The 23,804-nt window shown below is 42.7% G+C and overlaps 2 protein-coding genes across 6 annotated transcripts in view; both read left to right on the top strand.

Annotated features, from left to right (window-relative positions):
• Positions 1-452: 452 nt before the first annotated feature.
• Positions 453-12,117, top strand: LOC122979457. Of its 2 annotated transcripts, XM_044346930.1 has the most exons (20): positions 453-914; positions 1,015-1,173; positions 1,736-1,854; positions 1,942-2,125; positions 2,682-2,794; positions 2,875-3,349; positions 3,437-4,156; positions 4,986-5,110; positions 6,150-6,408; positions 6,700-6,827; positions 6,928-7,024; positions 7,140-7,262; positions 7,552-7,724; positions 7,816-7,913; positions 9,049-9,176; positions 9,475-9,655; positions 9,843-9,987; positions 11,625-11,701; positions 11,930-11,976; positions 12,070-12,117. In XM_044346930.1, exons 1-18 carry the CDS (start codon positions 518-520, stop codon positions 11,697-11,699), a joined length of 3,699 nt encoding a protein of 1,232 aa, XP_044202865.1. In that variant the 5' UTR covers positions 453-517; the 3' UTR covers positions 11,700-11,701; positions 11,930-11,976; positions 12,070-12,117. The 2 variants fall into 2 exon arrangements, with proteins under 2 accessions (XP_044202865.1, XP_044202864.1); XM_044346929.1 differs by having other exon boundaries at positions 2,875-4,156.
• Positions 12,118-15,086: 2,969 nt separating this feature from the next.
• Positions 15,087-23,804, top strand: part of LOC122978207 (RNA binding protein fox-1 homolog 2-like) — a 34,230-nt gene continuing 25,512 nt past the window's right edge. The window contains exons 1-2 of one of the 4 annotated variants that reach the window (XM_044345604.1): positions 15,087-16,320; positions 22,497-22,547. In XM_044345604.1, coding sequence (XP_044201539.1) covers positions 16,069-16,320; positions 22,497-22,547 — 303 coding nt within the window. In that variant the 5' untranslated portion in view covers positions 15,087-16,068. The remainder of the gene's footprint in view (positions 16,321-22,496; positions 22,548-23,804) is intronic. The other 3 variants (XM_044345601.1, XM_044345602.1, XM_044345603.1) reach the window with 3 other exon arrangements.

Below are 23,804 nucleotides of genomic sequence, written 5' to 3'. Positions count from 1 at the left end.
ATTTGATGATGCTTAATAACTTAATTCAACTACCGACAGGGTAAAACTATTATGGTCTTTAAAACATTACTTTAATATAGGTATGTGTGATGATTATAGGTAATATATCAGATATTGGTAGATTATCTGCGTCAAAAACCCTGTGAACGCATCATAAGTTTAGATAAAAAGTAAAGTAGATAAAGTTTTATGGGATTTGAGGAAACTAAGCAGGGATGTTACTCAAATAAAAAGGTAAGTATGTTTTTTAAAAAAAGACTTGTAGCCCTCTTTGAAGTGGCGTTAATCTATGAGTAGACATTTAAGTAGATGACAGCGAATTAAACAAAATAATTACTCACTGTAATGTGAGTAAGAGAGTTACTCAGGAGGAGAGTTTTTAACATTTCTCATCAAGTCTTTGCGTCTGTGCGCTTTGCTTTTTAATTGGTCCATACCTGATGACACTTAGTTGATTGCTCTCATTTGCAGGTGACGCATCCGTGCGCACGTGAGCAAAAGCGTCAACAATCTGGCGATGTCTTGCAACGAGAAAGGATTGATAACTTTGTTTTTATGTATAGTAACCATTTATTTTTACACGTTTCAGTTCTGCAATGCGGTGAGTTTAGGACGGTGGCCGGATGGTTCTAACACTCACCAAGGTCACGAGAGGATTAAACTAGATAACGACGCCCAGCAGGGGACTGGGAACTCTGGTGAACAGGTTATACACCTACACAAACCTAACCAGCGAGGTCGTCTGCAGCTTCGGCCTGAATCTGCTGCTTTTCTTGAGGAGCCACTTCCAGATTTCACTTTACCGAAACTTGATGAAACTGACAGCAGCTTGTCTTGGACTTCTGGTAACATCAGCACACTACAAAGGTCCTGGCCTCCTCACTCTGAGGATGAATATCAAAAGGACTTCACAGGTAAAAACTGCTTCAGGGATCATAAAGATCATAAAGCAGCAGAGCTTGATAATACAGAGCATTATTTATTTATTATTATTGCTGTTTAATATCCTTTTAGGTTTTCATGGAGTCCAGGGGAAGGTCTTGGGGCCATCTTCTGACTCTAGTCCACACTTCTCTGAGTGGCTGGCTATGAGGCCTCTGGTGCAGTGTGACGATAATGTCATGACCTTCACAGCCTCTGGAGAAGGACTCACACAACTGTTAGTGGACAGAGGTGAGATATATGATATTATTTGTAAGGGTGGCAGTGGTGTGATGGACTAGTGCTGTTTGAATATAGGCTAACAGGCTATACAGGAAGGACCATTTCTTACAGGGAATCCCTGCATTTCTGCAAGGTGCACACATTCTCAGTGCAGAAACGTAAAGCCTTCATTTCACGTAGGGCGGAGAGTGAACTTAGTTTATTTGGAAAAGTTTAACATGAACTTGTTTGCCCAATTCATGCTGGAGAAAATGATCATTTATAACAAAACAAACATTATTATACCATTTTTTTTCCTCAATGATTTCATCAATCATCTGTGCTGTATGAGTAACATCCTCAAATGTCTTGTTTTTTGTGACCAACAGTCCAAACCAACGATAATTAAAATACATTAATTTAAAACAAAGAAAATTGGCAAATCCTCTCAGTTGAGAAGCTGAAACCAGGGAATATTTGGTCTTTTAGCTTGATAAGTGACCTAAACAAGTAATCATTTTTATGGATCAACAACCAGTTTTTTGTTTTGTTTCAGCACAACATTCAGCTTTATAACATCATCTCTCCACAGAAGGAGCCTCTCCCATCTCTCTGTCTCAGTTACCTCCATACTGCGGTTACTCAGTGAGGACATCATGGAGTGACCTTGAGATGATGGTGCCATATGATGCATGTTACATTACACAGGAGGTATCGGCAGCACCTACACTATATTTCCACTAGTCGTCATTCTGTGTCCTTTATTCATCACGCCCTCCTTTTCTTCTTCTCTGTCAGAATGGCAGCTATGTGCTGCCCATGCTGTGGTGGGGCAGCCCACTGAAGCTCTCCTGCCCAGTACAGATGTCCACTCTCGCCCCGCCTCTCTCCCACTCAGTCCCTTCAGTCCTCTGCTCCCCTTACGGCATGGCAGTGCAGATTTATGGGCAGGAGGAGGATGTACATATGCTGGGAGTCATAGGTGCGTTAGCTTTTGGGGCTTAGCGCTGAGTTGGTAGTTAAATTGATGATAACTTGTGCATTATTCTGTATAGTCTGGTTTAATAGAATCCACATGTGTACAACATGAATCTTCATTAGTAGTTTTATTTGAATTGAGAAGTTATTCAGAGAGTCGTCTGTAAGTCAACAACTAATACAACTCAACACACATGATTTAAATTCAAACTAAAATTGTCACAGGACTGTCTTTAGTTCCCCTGTAGTTACTGCTATTATACAGTTCTTTCCAGGAAACTTGCCAGGAAATTACAGACTCATAAATGTTTTAACTGTTTTATTTCCCGACATGAAGATCTCCTGATCCTTTATTTGATTATTTACTTAGTTTGGCTAAAAGTAGTCAAATTGAAATATACTTAGTCAAAAAATGCCTAAAAATGGGTTTTACCTGTAGGACAGTAGGTCTCTGAATATAACAAAAGCACAACACAGACGAGACGTCAGTTCAGGTTTTTATCAGAATCGAACCTTTTATTGACTGACTGACTACAAAACAATGTGTGTCTGTTTTACAGTGAACGGAGGTTGGGCTCCCTTTGCGTCTGCAGAGTGTGCGTACCGTGTCAACTCCCAACCTGAGGATCTGATCTTCTTCATCTTCTTCAGCGCTCCTTGTGTCACTCATGGAGTAAGTTGTCTAATCTTGAATGGATTATCGTGGCAGACGACTGACTTGTAACAGCATTTTTATGCAACTTTTTTTTTCAGGATCTCCAGCTTATATTAGATGAGCAGGAGTACATCCTCTCCTGTCCAGTCAACCCTCAGGTCCCCTATGTCCCCTCTTTTCCGTCCTCTCCACCTCTGTCTCCTGGTGACCCTCAGTTTCCCTACGTCCCAGATCTTGCACCTACTTCCCCTTCTCCTCCTCCCCCCCCTCAACCTCATCCTCCTCCCCCTCCTCAACCTCCAACCCAGGAGCAGCAACTTCCTGACTACCTCCGCTACCCCTACCCTGGGCTCCAGTACCCCCAGCTTCCCCAGGTCTACCCTCCTGGCTCACAACCTGTCCGTCCCCCTCGGCCCACTCCAGGCAGTCCTCCTGGGCCCCAGCCTCAGCAATCCCTCTACCCCTCTGGGTCTGGCAAGTTGCCCTACTCTTCTGGAGAGCATCCAAAATATCCTTCCCCTCAAGCTACATCTGCTTCCAAATTACCTGCTGGTCCTTCTCAATATCCGTCTGGTGTGTATTACCCTTTCTACTATCTTGCAGTGACACCAGCTCCTACCCCTGTTACTAAAAAGCCCACTACTACCACCTCTCCTCCAGCTACCCAGCCACTCAAACCTCCAACCAGTCTTTATTACCCACAGTATTATCTTCAGATGCCTTATTATCCTGCACCCACTGCAGCACCAGTGACCCCAGCACCCACTCCTTCCCCCACCATCCCTCCTTCTCCACCAAAACAACCTGTTGGTCCATTTTATCCACTCGGTTCATATATCTCGTACTATCCATATGATCAAATTTTCCACCCAAAACCTTCCACTTCACTTCCTTCTACCTCTCCACCTACCCCTCCTCCACCTCCTACCACCACCAGGACGATGGTTCCCAAACAACCCAGCTATCCCTCCGGCCAGTTTTACCCACAAGGGCTGATTTATTTCTTGCCTCCGCCTGCCACGGGGACGCTGCAGCCCTCTCCTCATGAGCCTCAGCAACCAGCAGCTCAGCAACCCACCTGCCCCCCTTACACTCACACCATTTGTAGCTACTACCCTTATCCATATTATCCTTATTACCATCATCTCTACCCACCACACTACCCCCCTGTGCCCCAGTATCCAAAGATTGAACCACCAGTGACCACGGAAAAGCCAGTCACCACCACCACCACCACCACCACCACCACCACCACCACCACCAGTTCTACAGCGTCTATCCCAACTCAGCCCACTCCACAGTCCCCTCATCTCCAGTGTCTGACGGGGAGGATGGTCGTCTTCCTGCCTTTTGCTCACCCAGAATCCATCCAGGTCAGAGGTCAGTGAGTCTTTTGTGTAAAACATAGTGGCTCTTTGTATTGGTGAGAAGTGTGCCTGTTCACTTCTTCAAAGAGAGCAAAACGATCTTTTGTTGCCAAATAACTCTTTGGCAACAACTATCTTCTCTCCTATAGAGATAAAAGTAGCATCCAAACACTTTTTTTTTGCCTGTTTTTTCTTTTGGAGAGAAAATGTGTTGATTGCTTGAGTTGATGTTTCTGTCTCTTCATATGTTTTTCAGTTACTTTCATGGATTATTTTACAATTAGAGCTGCAGATAATGATTATTTTCATTTCATTAATTGTTGATTAACCTTCTGATTATTTCCTCAATAAATTGTTTTTTCTATAAAATCAGAAAATTAAGGAAATGTCTGGAATAATTTCTTAAAGTTCCAAATATTCTTTTTTGTCGGGTCCACAGTGACCGTCACAGAAAAGCCTCGACGTCTCACATTTATGAAACTGTAATCATTGAACATTTTACTTTGATTATCAAAATAGTTGCTGATTTAATTTTCTGTCAATTGACTTATGGCTGCAGCTCTATTTAATATCAAATATGGACATGCAAGGCTGTAGTGATATGGCAGAAAATGATATAAGAATATTGGCTGTTCTGTATTTTCACTCACTTGTTTGTGATATATTCAGGCATCTTGAAGTGCAAACAAAGTCTGATGCATGTTCTAGACTTGTTCCCATACCAGCATCCCCCAAGTTAGCTCTAAGACGTCCTGTTCCTATTTCATCTCCTGCACTCCTAAAATGAAAGTATGAACTGTTACAGGTAGCACATTTCTAACAGACTTTGCTTCTAATATCAGATCAAAAGAAGATATGGCTGTTTCTCCCCAGTGTGTCTCCCCTGTGTGGGTACATGATACAGATGGCTGAGGGCTCCGGGGTAATCCTTTACTCTCCTCTGCCTGCCTGCCACAGCCAGTCACGGGTGAGATCCTCCATAATGCTCCGACGCTGCCCGTCAATGTGTCATCTTAATATAATCCTTTCACTTTTATCATGTCCATGTTTTTAAAGAAATTATAAAAGATTGTGTTTCTTTGATGGAGTGAAGTCATGTGATGGCATGATGAGCTCGGAACAGGCATCGTCTTTTAATCAGAATGTACAGTAGCATTAAAGTTGGCATTTGACAAACTCACAGTCGGCACGTTAACATGCTAATAGTAGTTTGTATTTAATATGTTGACACACTAAACTGTTCATTGTAGACACTGTATCAGAGTTTTAATTTAAATTTGGATTCCCATCAATTCTTTGTATCACAGCAGCTATTCTTCCTGAGGTCTATTTAAAACTCACACACCACCCACATTTACATTGTGACGGTGACAATCCAACACGCAACAGTTGCACTCATATAGACCTGAGCTGAACACATCAGAATCTAACATGATAATCACTACAATCATAGAGACAAAGACTAAAAGACAAAAATAGTTTGAACTTAGGTGTTTATTTGAGCTGTTTGGTCATTTTAGAGTCTGTAGTTTGTGTTGATGTTTTTATATATAGATAACATTATATTTAATGTGTTTCTTTTTTTTTTTTTCTACTGGATTTCTCTTAATGGTTGGACAAAATATTTAAAAATGCCTTTACAGAACGTGTAATGCAGTCTAATCAGTGATACCACAAAGTAGAAAATGACCTTGGGTTGCTGATGCTTGTGGTTTATACCACTTGGGTTGACTTAACGATGATTTATGACACCAGTCCAGCTTGTATATGGAGCGCAGTTTTTCCCAGTCAGCAGCTCATATTTACAATTAATCCCATATGGTCTGTATGCAGTATTTGTGCTGCATGCATCTACACTGGGTGGAGTTTTTCATGTTCTGTGCAACCGAACTAGTAAGAGCTAAAAATGTTTTGTTTAGCTAAACTCACAAGCTTTATTTTTTATATATTGCTGGAGTCATATGTGGTGGTTCTTACTGACTTTATTCATCTTTCTCTCACTTTAGACTCCCACAACCATTTCCTTACCTCTGAGGTTTTGGGACCTTTCCATGGGGGAGTATAGGACTCTGGACCTGCAGTGCCCGTACCAAAGTACCCCTGAAATTCTTCCACCAGTTACTCCATCTGTCTCGCCCACCCCGCCCAGCACCACCAAGGGTCAGATCAGCACCTCTGTTGTCCCGAAGGCCAAAGTCTTGTGCTCCTCCCATCAGATGACTGTGGAGCTCCCACCAGGTCCCATCTCTGGAATAGCTGTTAAAGGTGTGTGTGTGTGTGTGTGTGTGTGTGTGTGTGTGTGTGTGTGGTGGTCTATATGTTCCAGGTGCATATGGTTGCCATCAGCTCTGCATGATTTAAATTTAAACATGCTTCGGGGGGGGCTGCTCCGGTGTACAGTTGAATGGGGGGGTAGTAAAAAAAAAAAAAGTAGGCGCGGTTGTTGTTTTGACTGGGAAACACTAAAAAATGTGCCTCACTGTGCTGAGAGCTGCAATTGTGCCATTTAAGGACTACACCAAAATAACTTAATATATGTTCCCGTGTCTTTTTCAGACATGAAAGGGAACCAGATGAACGTTCAGGACGCCCCAAAGCACTGTGGGTATTCTGCCAGCAAAGGAAAAGATGGCAAAATCCGTTTGAGTCTCCAGTTACACTCACGCTGCCACATGAGTGTGCAGGCGAGTATCGACTCAGATTTCATACTGAGCACACGACCTTTTGTATAATTGATCATTTGCTGAACCTATTAACTCTTGTATAAACATTTTTCTCCAAAAGGGTAAAATGTACATCATCGCTGTTGTCTACATGACAGTAAACGGGAGAAAGGAGGCTCAGTTCTCCTGTCCAGTTTCCATCTCAGGGTCTGGACAAGGTAGATTTTATGTTTATACCCCTGAAAGGCTATTCAATTTGCCAAAGGGTGTTTTCTCCAGGCCATTCAGAGTTATTTTAACTGTGCGGTTGACATTTGTCGTGCTGTCCCTCAGAGTGCAACCTTCCCAGCGAACAGCGACTCCCCTGCGGACTCGGCTCTGTATCCCAGCCACAATGCCTCTCCATGGGCTGCTGCTTCAGCAAGCACCCCCCTGCCTGCTACTACCCCATGGATGGTGAGCTGCAGTTTGTGTCCCCACTGGCATTTTCACGCCACTTAGCTGAGTACAGTTGAACTGTTTTGGGTACGGATATGTAAGCGCTACAGCTGCTGGATGTGTGAAGAGGCATATTCAGGGCCAGCACAGCGTGATTCAAGCTGGCAGTGACACAGAATGTGAAAAGGGTATAAGATACCTTGGGTCTCATTATCAATTGCCTCCTGAGATTTCTGACCTTTTGTTCATCTGACCTTTACATAACTGCATGTGTGTATGCGTGTGTGTTTGTGTCCTCCTCCTCCAGAGTGCACTCTTGACCGCCACTTTGTCTTCTCGGTGCCTGCCTCCCTCACTGAGCCCCCTCTTTCCCCTGCCCTGCTTGTTGCTGCCAGCAACTCCACATGCAAACCTCAGAAAGTGACTTCTGACTATGCCTTGTTTAAGATCCCGATGGATGGCTGCGGGGCACGCAGAATGGTGAGTTTTAATGAATGAACACCTTTCACAGACAATTGAATATTTCCAAGTGTCACTATACCTATTATTATGTCATTTGCTGTTGTAACAGGAAGTGGGGAAAACGATGATCTACATGGTGGAGGTCATCAACATGATTCAGTCTATCAGCCTCAACTATGGTACCATAACAAGAGATTCTCCTGTCAGGTCAGAGCAGGCTCTTTCTTTATTATTAGACCAACCGTGTACCCAGAAAGGCTGCAGCCTTTCATTAAGGCCAAACACTACAGCAGGTTGTATTTATTGTTAAAGTTAGTTAGTTAAACCAGTGGTTTCCAAACACAAGTTTAATCTGAAGTTGTAGACACATCGAATCGTGACGAATGTCAAGTTGACAGATCTCATTGGTTTTCTATGGAGAGCAGGAGATCAGGCTGCGTGATGCATGATGGATACAGCACAGTGAGTTGATGGACCAACTGCTGTACCTGAATTTGCATAATGATGACTTGACCTCAACTTCATGCAAATGAGGTCCATCAAGCGCAATGCAGCTGGCTCACAAAACTCAGATCAAACTGTCAAACTAGGCAGTACTGATAAAATATGAATCTAGATTCTGTTACTGCATGGCCTGTTTCTCGCCTCAAATGTTTTCAGAAGCATACATTAGTGTACTGTTTAGCTGTAAAATGAGATTATTTGTAATGCAGCTGCCATGTTGAAAATGGCAGAGAAAAAAAAACCAAACACTGCCCAACTTGCAGTCCGTCACCCACCTGCCGGCGCGTCCAGATGCGTCCTCGCTGGAGTCTGTGTCGCTGCACCATGAGAGGCTGCGACATAGTTAAAAGGACAGGAAAGCAGAAATGTCTGCTATGCAAAATTAGGTTTATTTAGCCTCTTAATAATGCAATCTGAGAAGGAATCATCACCCTTTGGTTGCACAGTTGGCAGTCCGTGGACATATGAAACCTGTGGCAAGGGTTGGCAAGTAGACAAAGCTTTGGGTCTCAAGCCAAAAAGGTTGCAAACTACTGAGTTAAGCTTTTAAAGTTAATAAAGACCTGAGAACAAATTGCATACGAGACCACAGCAAGACTAGTCACCCACAAAACAGTCAGTAAAAGTAAGAGGGATATCAGTTTTTGCTTAAAAATAAAACACACAGATTCTCGGCCCTCCATATCATATGATTACTCATCCCTCCTTTATAGGAAACTCAATGACAAATAAATGCTTTTTATTTTACTGAAGCTTAACTCTTAATGTCCTTGTAAAAAGTATACTTTTATATACAGATTCAAGTTTGTGGTTCACAGCTTTTACCCCTGATTCTCAGGTTGATAGTGGAGTGCAGATACGTGCCGGGCACTGTCCTGACTGTGAGCTACCTGGTTAAAACTCCGACGCTGGGACCTGGAGTCCAGACCCAGGGGATGTTTGGAGTCCAGCTCAGGATTGCCAAAGGTAGACAGTCTTCTTTTCAACACTACTGGTTGCTTTGCATACCCAGGGAATTGTAATTCTTTGTGTCCTTTGTGCCAGTCCTTTGGTGGCTGTTAATCTAATAAAAAATTCACAGATCTGATACAAATCTACATGTAATATTAATCTACAAACTTAATGTCTTTCAGCCCCATGTGAATGCTTCAAAACATGTTGCCTTTAGATCAGCTGTAGGAGAACTTCTACTTAGTTTTGAGTGGGTGAAATGTGGTTTCAGAAATAACCTCCTTCTATTCCAACACACCTCCTCCAATCTCAGATGCCCAGTACAGCAGCTACCACCCCCAGTATCACCAGCCCCTGCAGATGCTGCTGGGGAAACCCCTCTACCTGGAAGTGCGGCTGCTCAACGCCCCAGATCCCAGTTTAGTGCTGCTGGTGCACTACTGTGTGGCCTACCCCCGCTCTGGAAAAGCTGTGTGGGTGCTGCTTTACAACGGGTATGTTTGAACATCTCCTGCTGCGGGGCAGCCTGTGGAACAAAAATTGAAAGTCACTGCATACAAAATATCACATCTTGAAAGTGTTTTCCACTGAGAGGCGATAACAAGGGAAGGAAGGGAAAGTATATTTTTGAAACACATTGTTCTGTTATCTAATTGGTTTACTTATCTGGTTACTCCCTAGATGTCCCAACCCTTTGGACCCAGCCTCCCAGAAGGCCGTGCTGTCTGATCCTCGTCCTCCCTCTCCTCAGGCTCAGACCCGTCGCTTCACCATCAGCACCTTCCAGTTCCTTCCCGATGGTGAGTTCAAGGACCCAGATGAAGAGGTAAGAATACATGTAGACCCTGTACTAATACTAATTGTAGCATTAATACCGTCTTTAACCCCCGTTACACTGCGCGATTTTGGGCTTTCTGAGATGAAAATTGACAATCATTGACAATCACTGTGGTAAAATCTTTGGCTGTCAATCCAAAACAGTGTCCTAGATCGCACTGTAAGACATGTCCACCGACAACCGATTTGGAGATTTGGGGACCAAAGACAGTCTGAGGCAAAATTCTGACAGTGTCTTAAATTTAAGACCATATTCCCACAACATGACTGCTGCTACGACACATGTCTACAAACAAACCAATCAGAATACGACATGAAATGACAGAATACACTGGCAGGCGTTACATTTCATAACTACAGTTTTTTGAATAAAGTTTAGGGGCGAAACACATTCAGTCACGGCAAACAAAAACCAAAACGATCGTGGTGAAATGAAAAAGAAGTTTGTGTGACTTTGCTGCATTTTCAAAACATACGAGCTGCACATGATGCAAGCTGATGAAGTTCCTCTGCTTTCATATACATCATAGAGATATGATTCACTATGCATTCAGCACACAATCTGACATGCCTCAAATTTATATCGTACAGTCTGATGCAGATTGTGACCAAGATTTTATTGTAGGTGTCTCACACAATGTGGCATGCAATAAATCCACATGATCGTTGTTGTTGCCAAGTCTGAAGGCGTCTTCAGTGTGCAGTTGGTGAACTAAAGTTGGGGCACGGGATTCAAAATCATGGATGTCAATATTGAATTGAATAGTTGGATATTTTGGGAAGTTTGCTTCTGTGCTTTCTGGTGGAGAGTTGTAGAGAAATTCAATTCCATATTTCATATCTGCCTATTGGATATGAAGCCACCGCCAGTCGCTGGTCTGCTTAGCTTAGCATAAAGACAGGAAGTAGAGGAAAAACAGCTAGCCTGGCTCAATCCAAAGATTAAGAAAAAAGCTTTCCAGCACCTCTAAAGCTCACTAACATGCTATATCCATATAATCCATTAAAAAAACTGAAGTGTAAAAATTACAATTTGTGGATTTCCGGTGGTTTATGCCAATTTTCCTACTTTTTGGAAAGAGCCAGGCTAGCTGTTTCTCCCTGTTTCCAGTCTTTATGCTGAGATAAGCTGCTTCATATGTAATAGACCGATATAAGAGTGGTCTCTAACTTCTCATCTAACTCTCAGCAAGAAAGCAAATAACAGATTTCCCCCAAAATGTCAAATTACTGCTTTAAGCAAGCTTTCCATACAGTTTCCAGTTTCCATACAGCAAGAAAAATACTGAAATCTGTCTTTTCCCCGTGAATCAGTAAACTCTCCTTCTAGTTGCAGTTGTCATTGGACATTTATTTATACCCAATGTCTAACTGTGTAAGAAGTAAATGCAAATTATATGGCTGTTCACTCACATTATCTCTTTGACTCAATAAAGCAAAATGAACACAGCTGTATTTCTAAATCTCTTAATCAGCATTTGTTATGAGGAAATGTGGAGAGGCCATTTTGTAATCTGCAAATTCTGGCCAAATCTCAATTGCCAGCAGCTGTTTGTCATAGCGCAGTGCACACACACACTCGACACTACTGTACATGTAATCCTGTTTTATTTTTCTCTCTCTCAGATCTACTTCATGTGTTCAACTGAAATCTGCTCCCCACGTGACGGCCCGTGTGTCGAGGGATGCTTCGGGCAATGACGGTGAGGGAAAACGAGCGTGCTCTGTCCTCGTATCACCCACCCCGCCCGTTATGAACTCTGGAAGATCACATGAAAACGCCCATAAATGAGCCCCATTACAGCACTCCTCACTGGAAACAGTATGAGAGCCAGTAGTGGCTGCAGTTCCATATGACAGAAGGACAATGATTTAGTAATGAGGAGAGTTTTGAATTATTTATTAAGACTGATCCATTTCCTGTTTTTCAGTTACGACATAGAAGACGCTTGAAGTTGGTTGAGATGATGATGATCTGGTAAGCTGCACTGACAGTGTGAGCTCCCATTTACAAACACACTTGAGTTATGTTTTTCTTAACCAGATCTTGTGTGTTTCTCCTCTTTTTCAGGCCTCAGACATCACATATTTAACCACCAATAAAAGCTCTCAAAGGACACTGAGGGTGTGTGTTTCTGTTGCTAAGCTTGCAGCCACAAGGCTTTGCAGCAGGAAGTGGCACTCCATTAAAAAGCTGGACGCAGCATTGTTTACATGAACACTTGGGCCTTGTGGACTGAGCACAATCAACTGCTTTGTTGCCCGATATGTGGATCGTAGGTTTATAGTGATTTAAAAAAAGAAACTATAGATATTTGAGCAAAAACAAAATATTTCCACCCAAGCTTGACCACACAGCAACGGCAGGTTTAACCTGCTTTTGGGTCCTGGTGCAAAAAAAAGCTGCTGGGCCCCAATTAACCTGCTGTTTCACTCCCTCGCTTTGGAGCAGTGGTTCCCAACCTTTTGGTTGAGACTTCTCGAGAGGTTTGAAGATAAATATGAGGGATGATTTTAAAGAAATAAATGTATGCTAAAGAATTACTGCTTTGTTCTGGTGAAATACTGGATTTTTTTCATCTTCAAGACCCTTAAAATGAAACAATCCTAGCAGGGAAAAATAAATTTGAAGTGCTCATACCTCATTTCCCCGCAGTAAGGCAATGAGTCAGACAAAAGATCAGCACACCCTTACTGACGGGTTTCAGTGGATTTAACAGAACGTTTCTATCCCTGTGATGAGGAGTCACAAGTAGACATGTCTTCATTTTAAGGTGTTTAAAAAGTTAAGAACCACTGGGGAACATTATTCATTTGCTGGAATATTACATGACCTCAGGTTTCCTGTGTGGTAATCTGATTAAACCAAATTAATTTAGGAATTTGCACCATGTAAGCACAGTATCAGATGAAATGACACAGGACCCCTCTTCAAGATGTGACCTCAAGATCAGGTAATGAAGCAAAAAAACACTGTAGAGGCTCCTAAATATGTCAGTTGATATTGTTCTTTAGTGGTGCAGATTCCCTCTTTCCCAAAAGCAATTACTGGTTCAATTAATCAAATTAGCACTAACAAGTGAACCTGGGGCTTCTGGGGATGTGAGACAATTCCCACTTTGCCCTGTTTGTAATACAGCCTTGCATACAGCAACTTTAACTTAGTTCTTTTATAGTGCACATCTCCAAAAGAGTTGTTGCACACTTTATGCAAAAAAACAAGAACAGTACAGCGAACAATGTTAATACAACAGGGTTGAGTTAAGAAACAAAGATAATACAACAATAACAGAGACAAGAAAGACACAGTTTAACATTTTTAGAAATATTCTTAGTCTGAACACCATTCTTCAAAAAGATATTCCCTCATTCGGTGTTGTGATGATGGTGGTGGTGGAGAGCGCCGTCTAACACGTCTCCCGTAGATGTCCAACTGGGTTGAGATCTGGTGACTGTGAAGGTCACAGCATAAGATTCACATCATTTTCATACTCATCAAACCATTCAGTGAAGAGACCACTCTCATCAGGATAGAAATGTGTCATAGTGGGATAAAGATGATCACTCAGAACAACATGGTGTTGATCTGCAGTGACTCTTCCCTCTGAGGGGACAAGTGGACCCAAACCATGCCAGCAAAATGCTAACAGAGCCGCTAGATCCCCTCACTGTGGGGGTCACGCATTCAGGTCTGTTTAATTTGTCACCCCTCTGTATTTGTTAATTGTTAATTATGAAGTGACAGCCAGCAGTCGATTAGCTTAGCTTAGCATAAAGACTGGAAACAGAGGGAAACAGCTAGCCTCTGTCTGAAAGTAAATCAACTACCAGCCCCTGTAAAGCTCATTAATAAACAAGTTGTGGTTTATAGGTTTCATGTGTGGGACTGTTTGTTTTGGCTGGGCACAGTAACTAACTAAAGTCTTGTTGCCAAGCTGTTGCCAGGCAACCAGCGGAGGCTTTAAGAAGTCACTGCTTCCGGCTAAGAAATAGTCCTGTATGTAATCACCTGTAAAACCACAATTTTTTTGCCTTTTTGCATGTAGATTTTTGTGAGGATTAGACAAACTAGACATAATGTGGTAAATAAACTGTAATTTTTTCACCTTTGCACAGAGTCAGCTCCTCCCCATTTCCATTATTAGTGCTAAGCTAAGCTAACTGGCTACTGTGTGTAGCTTCATATTTACTGTACACATGAAAGTGGTACAGATCTTCTCATCTAAGTCTTGGCAAGTAACTGAATAAGAATAATTCCCAAAATGTTTCCTTCAACTGTAGGAATTAGTCGAAGGATTACACAGTTCAGGCTGTATGTCCCTTTACAAATAAACATAGCACATTGAAAAAATATCGGTTTTAAGCCTAGATTTGAAAATCTCAACATAATCAAACATTTTTCCAAACTAGTGTGAGCTGACTCCAGAGGAGGGGAGCTTTCTGCACCTGGAAAGATTGTTTAAAATTAAATCTAGTAATAGTTAATAACCAGCATCAAGAGAGTAAAGGGCAACATAAGATTGGAGATTCAGGGCTAACCAATTAATTTAAAGCCGAAGTCAGAGGAAGGATTTTGAAATCGGCTCTTTCTTGTAATTTGCTGCAGCAAATTGCCTTTGAAGTAGTTGCCTCTCATGGTAGCCTTTGACCACTGGGTGTCATCCAAGCAATAAAAATGCCAGAGGAACATACTCCATGCTGCATGACTCACAGCTGGGTTGTGTGAAGACCTTGGCCCTTGGTGTGTTGGTTGTGTAATGAGATAGGAATGAAATCTTTTAGAGTTGGTTTTGATGATAAGCCCACCCTCCGCCACTCTGTCATGTGACCACCATGAAACCTCATAGAAAGAGAGAGAGAGCGCGCAAAAAACTCAGCTGTATTAAAAAATGTGGATAAATTGCGCACCATATAAACGCGAAGAACAGACTGAAGACTTGCTTCACAGCTTGGGGGATATACAGCATGAACATGGCAGTCTGTCTGGCCCATAAGACCCCCCCTCAGCCCCCCCTCCTCTCACAAACACACACACACACACCTCCCCTCAGTGAAATGTATGGAAGCACTGCGGCACACTGCGTGTATTTGCAGGCTGCATGGCTGCCTGGCTCAGCGTTCAAAGGGAGAGCGGAAGATAGGAGGAGGGGAATGACTACACCAAGAGAGTAGGAGGAGGAGGAGGAGGAGGGAGGGAGGACAATTTCCTTTCTGTAACACACACGCTACAAGAACACACCGGGAAAAAAAACGGAGAGAGGAAAGAAAATAATAGAAGAGAGGGAGAAGGAAACACCGCAGCCCCTCCGTTGGTTGGTTGGTTGGTTGTTTTTTTTGGGGGGGGGGCAGAGATCGCCTTTTCTTCTAACGCAGACTTGCGGACTAACATGGGGGGAAGAGAGAGCTCCTGACGAGGATTGACTTTCAGTGAACCTCTGCTCTGTGGTACAAGTCTGCTCATAGACAGGGAGGAAAAAGGCGACGGGGGAAGACATGTTGAGGGGTTTTTCGTCTTGAGGTTGCGGTAGGATGTTGATGTTGTTGTGCTCTTAAAAACAGACGGATCTCGTTGGAGGAAAAAAAAAAGAGGCCAAATGGAAATTGGGCGGTAGGCTATGCTCAGGAGCCATATCGGTGTTTATTTAATTGGTTTGTTATGATCTGAAATAACGTAGGCCTCTCAGGCAGCCCCGCAGTAAATAAATACACGGTCAGCAAACAGGAGCTACATAGCTGGAAATTAACTATTTATATGTAAGGGGACGTTTTTAAAAAAAATTGATCCGCTGTTTTTTTCTCCCCCAGTAAGTGTTTATCAGCTAATTGTTTCTAAAAACCAAAGTCGGTGTTAAGATTCATCCAAAACATTTGCAGCCTACATCAACTCTTGAGGGGGGTCATACAAAGGCCCAGTAGAAAACACAGTGAAGGCTACTTGGCATCATTATAAGACTGTTTTAACTGCACAGGGAACATTTCCACAGGCTGGCTCCAAGCACAAAGGTGCACAAGACTAGTGTTTACCTCCCCAGTTTATAGCTTAAGGCAGGAGACATAAGAAGATTTTTAAATGTTAATGTCGACCGACGTTGCATCCATCATGCTGCCTGTGTCCCGGGGTCTCATGGACCGGGATAGAGAGCTGGACACCATGGCCGGGGTGCACCCCAACGCGGGCGGCGCTCCTGCAGCTGTCCGGGGAATGAAGCGCGGAGACCCGGAGCCCGACGGACAGACAGCGGCGGCTCTGGTCGACTCGGCCGGAGCTGAGTGCAAGCGTCCCCGGATCGACGGCTCGGGAGGGCTCGGCGAGGTTGGTCAGGTGAGGGAGCAGGACTCTTTGTCCAAATACAGTTATGCAAACACTATTTCTCTGTCCGAACACACATGCATAGCACAGAGATCTCTCTATATTTGATACATACTGGCATTTTTATCCTTTAAGCAGTTATTCTGTTGTGTTTGCATTTGTTGTCTAGTTTAAGTAAACTGAATACACATCTGCAGCAACATTAGGGCCACAAATGGGCCCAGTACATTCCCAACACTGTAGGAAATACCACCACATCTCACAGCTGTAAATGACTCCAAATGCTGTTAATTCATCTGTAAAAGGGGATTGCAATAGTCGACTTTGTAAGAGTGTAATCCATGGTGTTCACTGGGCTGTTACATTACAGCTGTTACATTGCAGCTCAGGCTGTTGCTCCAGGTTTAGGCAGACATTGCAATAGTTCAATTTGTATTAACTAAATCCACAATGTTTACTGGGTTGAAACATTGCAGCTCAGACTTCCTGTTGCTTCAAAACTCTAAAGAGCATCTTCTTTTTTTATGAATATCCATAAACCCAGACAAAGTCCCAGCAGCAGGGGGTGGAGAGTGTAAACAAACTTGACCTTTATTATGCAAAAAAGAAAGAAAAACCCCCACCTCTGCCATGTGGCCTAATGGTGTGGACAACATTTGGTTTAGAATTGATGTAGGCTAAGTGTTTGCTCGTGTGGTCTTTGAAGGGGGAGGTAAGGGGGTATCTGAGGTCAACAAAGACCTCTAGTTTTATTGAGGGGTAATCAGCCCAAACCTAATCAATCTAATTACCTTGATTCTCAGACTCCTGCTTTTATCAACATTATTGCTACAGTGTCTGGCCTCTCATTCTATGCTTGGATCAGCAAATGTGATCGACTCTCTTGACCTATTTTCCTTCAATGTCAGCAAAATCAGTTTGTTGTGTTTTTTTTTTTTTTGCTCCTCAGTGATCCAAAAATGGTTAAATATCTCTTTAATAGAGCATCACAGGAGGGCAGGAGGATGCTCTGGACATCATTATGGTATATTATGTAGGCTGGAGAGCTCCATTGGAGAATAGAAAGCTATTTGTCTGCCATTGAAAGCGCCAGTAATGGAGGTGAAGTGGCCTGTTTGCTCCTGTTTGGAAAACTAAATGGCTGGCTTTACATCGTCATGCTGTCGGTGAGTGCTGACAGGCAGGCTTAGGAATGTAATGCACTTAAAAACAGATGTGAGTGGAAGAGTGTGTGTGTGTGTGTGTGTGTGTGTGTGTGTGTTTTTATGTGGGAGAGAGATGCACAGATCAATAGCTTCAGCCCCTAAAATGTATTGAACGTGAGCTGGCTGGACAGTCCGGAAATGAGAGTGGGAGAGATGCCCCCTCCCTCCCTCCCTCCCTCCTCCTCCTCCTCCTCCCAACCTCTGTTTCTCTCAGTTGGTGCAGGAACAGATTTGCCCTATCACTGGCAGTAAAGAGGCTTTGTTTCCAGATAATGGGATCACATCTCATACTGGAGGGGGCATTAGAACCACACTGATCCCTGAGATCCTTATCTAAGAGAAGGGGGGGGGGGGGGTGATTTATACAACACACATGCACGTACAGACATACACACAGAGGCCATGATGAAGATTATAATTCATGATTTGTGGTCTGTGCCTCACACTCAATAACAGTCACTCTCCGATCCCAGAGTGTGTGTATAACACAGGGTGACGTATTTTTATTCCCCTAACCTGGTGACACCATTAATATTCTAGAAGCAAATTGGGTTGAGTGACGTTCAATTTTCCTACTTTTAAAATCGGAGCACTTAGCTTTCCAAGAAATGGCCATAAAAATGCACACAAGCACTTCTGTAAAGCTAATCTTCAGAGGAGAGTAAAAGGGTGGAAAATATTACAGCGAACCATATGCTGGCTCCTGTAAAGCACTCTGCTTTCTGACTCTCTGTCTCCTCTTCCTCCTTTCTTTCCATCCTTGCTATGTTTTTTTTTTTTTTGTTTAAAGGACATTTATTGCAGGACATCACAGCAGGAGTTGAACTCTGACCTATAAATGAAGGCAGCACAATAGGGTGTGGTTGTGGTAAAGATCGTTCACATTTGCCCATTGACACTGCTGTTTTTCTCATTAGTCAGTAGAGTATGATGTCATTGCATTGCGGGGGTGGCACTGCTCTGTCAAGTCAGATCTCCAAGTTTTAGCAGAGCAGCAATGCATGTACGAATCAGTGCAGCACATGCAGTAAATGAGTGAATGCTCGGCTAACGTGGACAAACAACGCTAGTGAGTTCAAATGTTCACTGCTGCTGCTGCTGCTGCTGAGCTCCCGGCGCTGGCACCATGCTCAACCAATAGTATGGATTTTAAATGAATATTAATCACCAACTGGTCTGCTTCCAAAAAAAAAAAAGAAAAAGAGATTATCAGTCTGTTTTGCATTCCAGTGCAGCAACTGGGGAAATCCTGCATTTTTCAGGATGACAGGAGATTCATAAAAACACACCACGTCTCCAGCACAAGTCAGAATTTGGGAAATGTTGAGAGGAGGTTGTCTGCTTCAATATCCATCCGGCATGCTGCTGAGCGGCCCATGTTTTGTTGTCACTCTGCGTAGGAACTGGAGCTCTCTCTAACCTAATAAGGTCTTGCCTGGGGTGACAGCACTGAGGACAAATGACTTGACTAGGACATTAATGTAGGTGGATCACCCCTCTGTACTTTCATCTCAGCCTCGGCACTGAAATGGAATGAAAACGTCAGCAAGAAGAATGTACTGTTGCTGTGAGTTGAGAATATTTATTTAGTTTTCAGGCCCCTGTTTTTCTCTGATAAATGGCCGACAGAGTTCTGTTGACTGAATTATGAGAGAAGCTGGCGTGTTTTTGGACTCTGTGCTTAAAGTCTATTTATCCTCACTTATCAATTACAGTCAAGTCATTAGTTAATGTTACAGATAGACTCAGATCTAGTTTATTTGTGTCAGTATACTGTATGTATATGTTAGCCTATGTGCTGAGAAATGAATAGTAATTAAAGATAATAACAGCAAATTATTAGAGCAGAAATGATAATTAGCCGGAGCTCCTCGGTAGCCGAACGGTGGCTGTTCATCAACATAACTGTAACGTAGCTGGTTTGATTCCAGCCGGGACCCGTGTTTCCTGTCTGCGTCCTCACTAATGACTGTTACAGAAAGTGTCCAAAAATCATCTTTAAAAAAAAAAGATAATTAGCAGATCAGCAGAAAATTAATTCAAAACAGTTTTGATAACTTATTAATTGTATAAATAATTTTTCAAGCAAAACGTCCAAAAACAGACGGTTATTGCCTCTCAAATGTGAAGGCTGCTCTATGTCAAACATGAAAAGTGAATTTTCTGACATTTCTTATAGTAAACCATTCAGTGATGAATCAGAGTCATTGATAATAAAAATAATTATTAATAATAAAAGTGCTTGAGATAATGTAGAAATATGATTATTTGTTATTATTATTATTTGAGCAGCTGACTGTGTTTTCAGTGACCTGTACTCTCTAAGTTTATGGTTCCACTGAATAACTTCCTCTTTGATAAACAATTCTTTCATAATCAAATTTAATGAATCTCTGCGAAAAACTCTAAAAAAAATATCAGAATTTTCGACCATAAATGGGCGTCAGCGTCAGTGTTGGTCCCAGAAGTCCAGTATCAGGCTCTGGTTTCACTGGAGCCATGTTGAGTCATCATGATGGACAATTATGTTGTACAGTAAACGATTACAAACCGATACTTCTCCTCTCAATCACATCGAAAACAAACTGGGGCAATTTGACACTTTTTTATGATGAGTTATATTATGATGCGTGTGATTTGTTAGCCAGTGTTGCTATATGATTATCTTCATGCCAGAACTGTCGAGTCCGCTTCCAACATTCACTTCAGCTTCATCCAACATCCCCTTGAAAAAGCATGTGTAGGTTTACTGTGGAGCGTCAGAAGGATGTGAAGTATACCGGGGGAAAATAAACTTCAGATCGTCTGGCCGACTGTTTGGCACATAAGTGCTTTGTGGATGAAATGGATTCACATCCTCTCGAGTGTATGGAGTGCCCTGCTTTGCAGTTAGGTAGGATGACTCTCGGAGCAGTGAAATGCGGTTCCTCTACTCCTCTGAAGAGCAGCGGTCCCAAGGCATGATAGGAATAGACGCTGAGTCTTGTGACCAAATTAGACACCACACACACACTCACAAAACAATCACACCTGTAGTTTTTGGAGAGTAGTAACAGGGTTTGTGTGTATAAGGGATGAATCTGGCTGTGTGGAAACTTAGAGGTAACTGAGCTTCTTTACAGAGTTTTATATTCCACCTCTTCCAGGACCGGTCCTGTTCCCTACCCCCCCCCAGCTCATCTCTCCTCCCCCTCCTCCTCTCTCCGCCATCTGTTGACTTCAAGTCATTTTGTTACTTTCTCCTGATTGCTCACCCGGTCTTCCCCTGCAGTTTCTTCTCTTGTTTTAGAAACCCCGTCCCCAGAACCTCCTCCTCCCCCAGACAGCAATCAGCTTTGCTTCATTTGTCACCAACAACAACAAAAAAGGTGGAACCATGATTAACTGCGGCTGCGTTAAGCCTGAAATCTTTTTTGTTTCTCATGTACTGTGCATGTGACTGAGGTCTTGAGAGTGATACACACTGCTTTGGAGCAGCCTCCACGCAGCCCTCCCTCTCTCATTCCGCCCAGTTCCTTAAGGAAATTAAGCACATGACTCCGCTCATGTATGAGTCATTGTCTTTGCTCCCTCCATCTCTTTTCGTCCATTTCCCGTTGTATTTCCAGCTCTCCCTCAGTCTCTCTGCTCATATGAATTCCAGATGTTTCCAGATGTGTCTCTATGTGTGTGTGTGTGTGTGTATTTTAATAACACCTCCCCTTCCCACGTCACGTTGACACAGTGTACTACCCCGTAAATCTCTTTTTGTCTCCTCTTTTTTTTTGGGTTTTATTTTGATCCTCCTCTGTTCCCTACCTTCAGTGCATTGCGTTTAGTCTCGCTGAAAAATAAGGTTTATACTTTATTCATGTTATTCAAGCCTCTAAGAGGTGATTCATTATTTAGAGCTTCTACCTCCCGAAAGCCAGTTCACTAAGTACATTTTTGGCTCTGAGATTGACTCGCACAAACTGCATTTTTCAATCACGAAGACGCTTCCTTCACCCCACACCACCCGACACAACCTCTCTCACACATTTGGAACCTTGTGCTTAGTTTTAGTGAAACGGCCTCATGGGTTTCAGAGTTAGATGGCTACAGTATTAATCAGGCGAACTCAAGCTGTGAAGCGCACAGAGCAAAGTGTTCCCCCCGGGGACAGAGCAGACGAGGGACATTGGTTCCAGATGAAAGGAAGATCAGGAGGAGGAAGGACAGAGAGAGGAGGGAGGAGCTGAGTTGTTTTCTAATCTAGTGATATGAAGCCACAGACAGGCAAATCTGTTTTCCCCCCTTCAAAGCGTGTTGTAATTGCTGTGAAAAGGTCCTTTTGAATGGAATACATTAGCATAAAAGCCAGAACGCAGAGTTATGAGTATGAAGAAAGTGAGTTTCAAACTATTTTAGGAAGCAGGGATGTAATTTCTGTTTAATATTTGGCTCCAAACAAAAAGATCTTTTTTTTTTCTCCACATCTTGTTACACTGTAATTACTCAGCAGATGTTTGATGTATCCGTCTCTGCTTTACACAGTCAGAACATTGAGAGGAATGTGGTGGAGATTGCATCAGGGCTCATGATGCCGTTTCACACCAATGGGCTTCATGCTCGCTGACACTTGTGACCTATTTATGATTTAAGAGCCATGGTGACACTCGTTCTTTCTGCCCGTCTTTCATCTCCCCGCTCGCATGATCTCACTCGCCCCCGTTATCATCACGTCTTTACAAGCAGACAAAAGATCCGCTGGGTGGAAAAACTCTGGAGGAGACTGACTTGCGAGATGGCAGGAGTGTGTCACCGGTGGAGTTAATTTGATTAGGAGTCACTTACGTCACAGAAATATCAAGTCAAACGGAGAGACAGGGCTGAAAGAAGGGAGGGTGATGGTTTTAAGTGAATTAATAAAGTTTGAGCTTCATTCCTGAGTAATAAAAAAAGATATTGTCTTTTTGCTTTACAAATTACTGACCGTGTTTTATCTGCTCTCCTCTCTTTCAGAACAACGACCCTTTGACCCTTGGTTACCATGGATACCCGTCTCATAGTCAGGTAAGGGCACAGTTGCATCTCAAACACATGGTAAAACTAGGGGTGTAACATGGTTCGGTATGAAGCTCGAAGAAACGTAGTAAAAAAAATGTAAACATCAACAACAACAACTCATCGGTCAAAACTCTTACTGACACACTTTAGTTGCTGCAGTGGAAAAAAAAAACAACAACTTTTGTTTCTTGCAAGGAGTCAGAACTCCTGCTGACAGCTGAGTTATGCTGATTTCTAAAACTATTCTAAATATAAACTGTATCTAAAGTAGTGTAAACTAGCTCCACCTCCAGCAGCTGCAACAGTAACATGCTGCTCTAACACTGATGCTTCACTATTAATAATCTAATGATGTCATATATAATAATAATATATCAGTCAGAGGGACCAAACCACTACTTTTACTGCAATACTTCTTACAACATGCTGTTTGACCACATCAGAGATCAAAGGTGGAGATGTGGTATCGGTTCACTACGGAGATAATGGAGCATATTTTAATAATGGTGTCAGTCGGTGTTGTGGGTCTCTGGGTTTGTAACCAGGTTACCTGGTCTAAGCCGGCTACTATACATCCATGAACATGCTATAGCTAAGTGGTGCGCTGCCAAAATGTAAGTGTATTATTAAAGTATTTTGACAGTAATTGTTTGAGTCAGGGAGCGTATCGAACAGAGGAAAGTCACATACCGAACCGAACATCCTGTACAGAAACACACATACCGTTGAGCAAAGACACATCCCTCCATCCTATTGTGTAATATTTGTTTCCTATCTGGGTTCAGTATTCATATAGCATTAATAAGACTCAGTGAAGCGCTCTAAACCACAAGGTGGGGGTGTAGATGATAATATATCAGTGGTGTAGAAGAAGACACTCTTCCATTCTTACCCTCCACCTACTTTCCTTTCTGTTCTCAACAATCAACAACATCATTAATCATCTCTGAGCCTTTCAAACAACGTGTTTTTTCTTTTAGCAGCTACTAAACAGACAGATCATTCTATTTTTTTCTTTCCACAAACAGACACAAACACACAGCCATAGAAAAACCTTATTGCCTATCGCATGTTTGTGTGTGTGTGTCTGGATGGCTGCAATCTGTTTACTTGTGTTTGTATTAGCCAGCTGATTGTGTTATTAGACTGTTCAGTTTATGTGGTTAATCCTTAGATCATCCTCCATTCATCCACTCATCCTCTCATGCTCTGCCCGTAATCCCCTCATCCCTCGCTCCCTGCGATGCCCAACAACCTCTGGCT

The sequence above is a fragment of the Thunnus albacares genome, chromosome 3 (assembly GCF_914725855.1).
Source record: "Thunnus albacares chromosome 3, fThuAlb1.1, whole genome shotgun sequence".
NCBI classification, from domain to species: Eukaryota; Metazoa; Chordata; class Actinopteri; order Scombriformes; family Scombridae; genus Thunnus; species Thunnus albacares.
The sequence above is the reverse complement of the archived record's forward strand: the minus strand, read 5'-3'. Positions and strand labels throughout refer to the sequence as shown.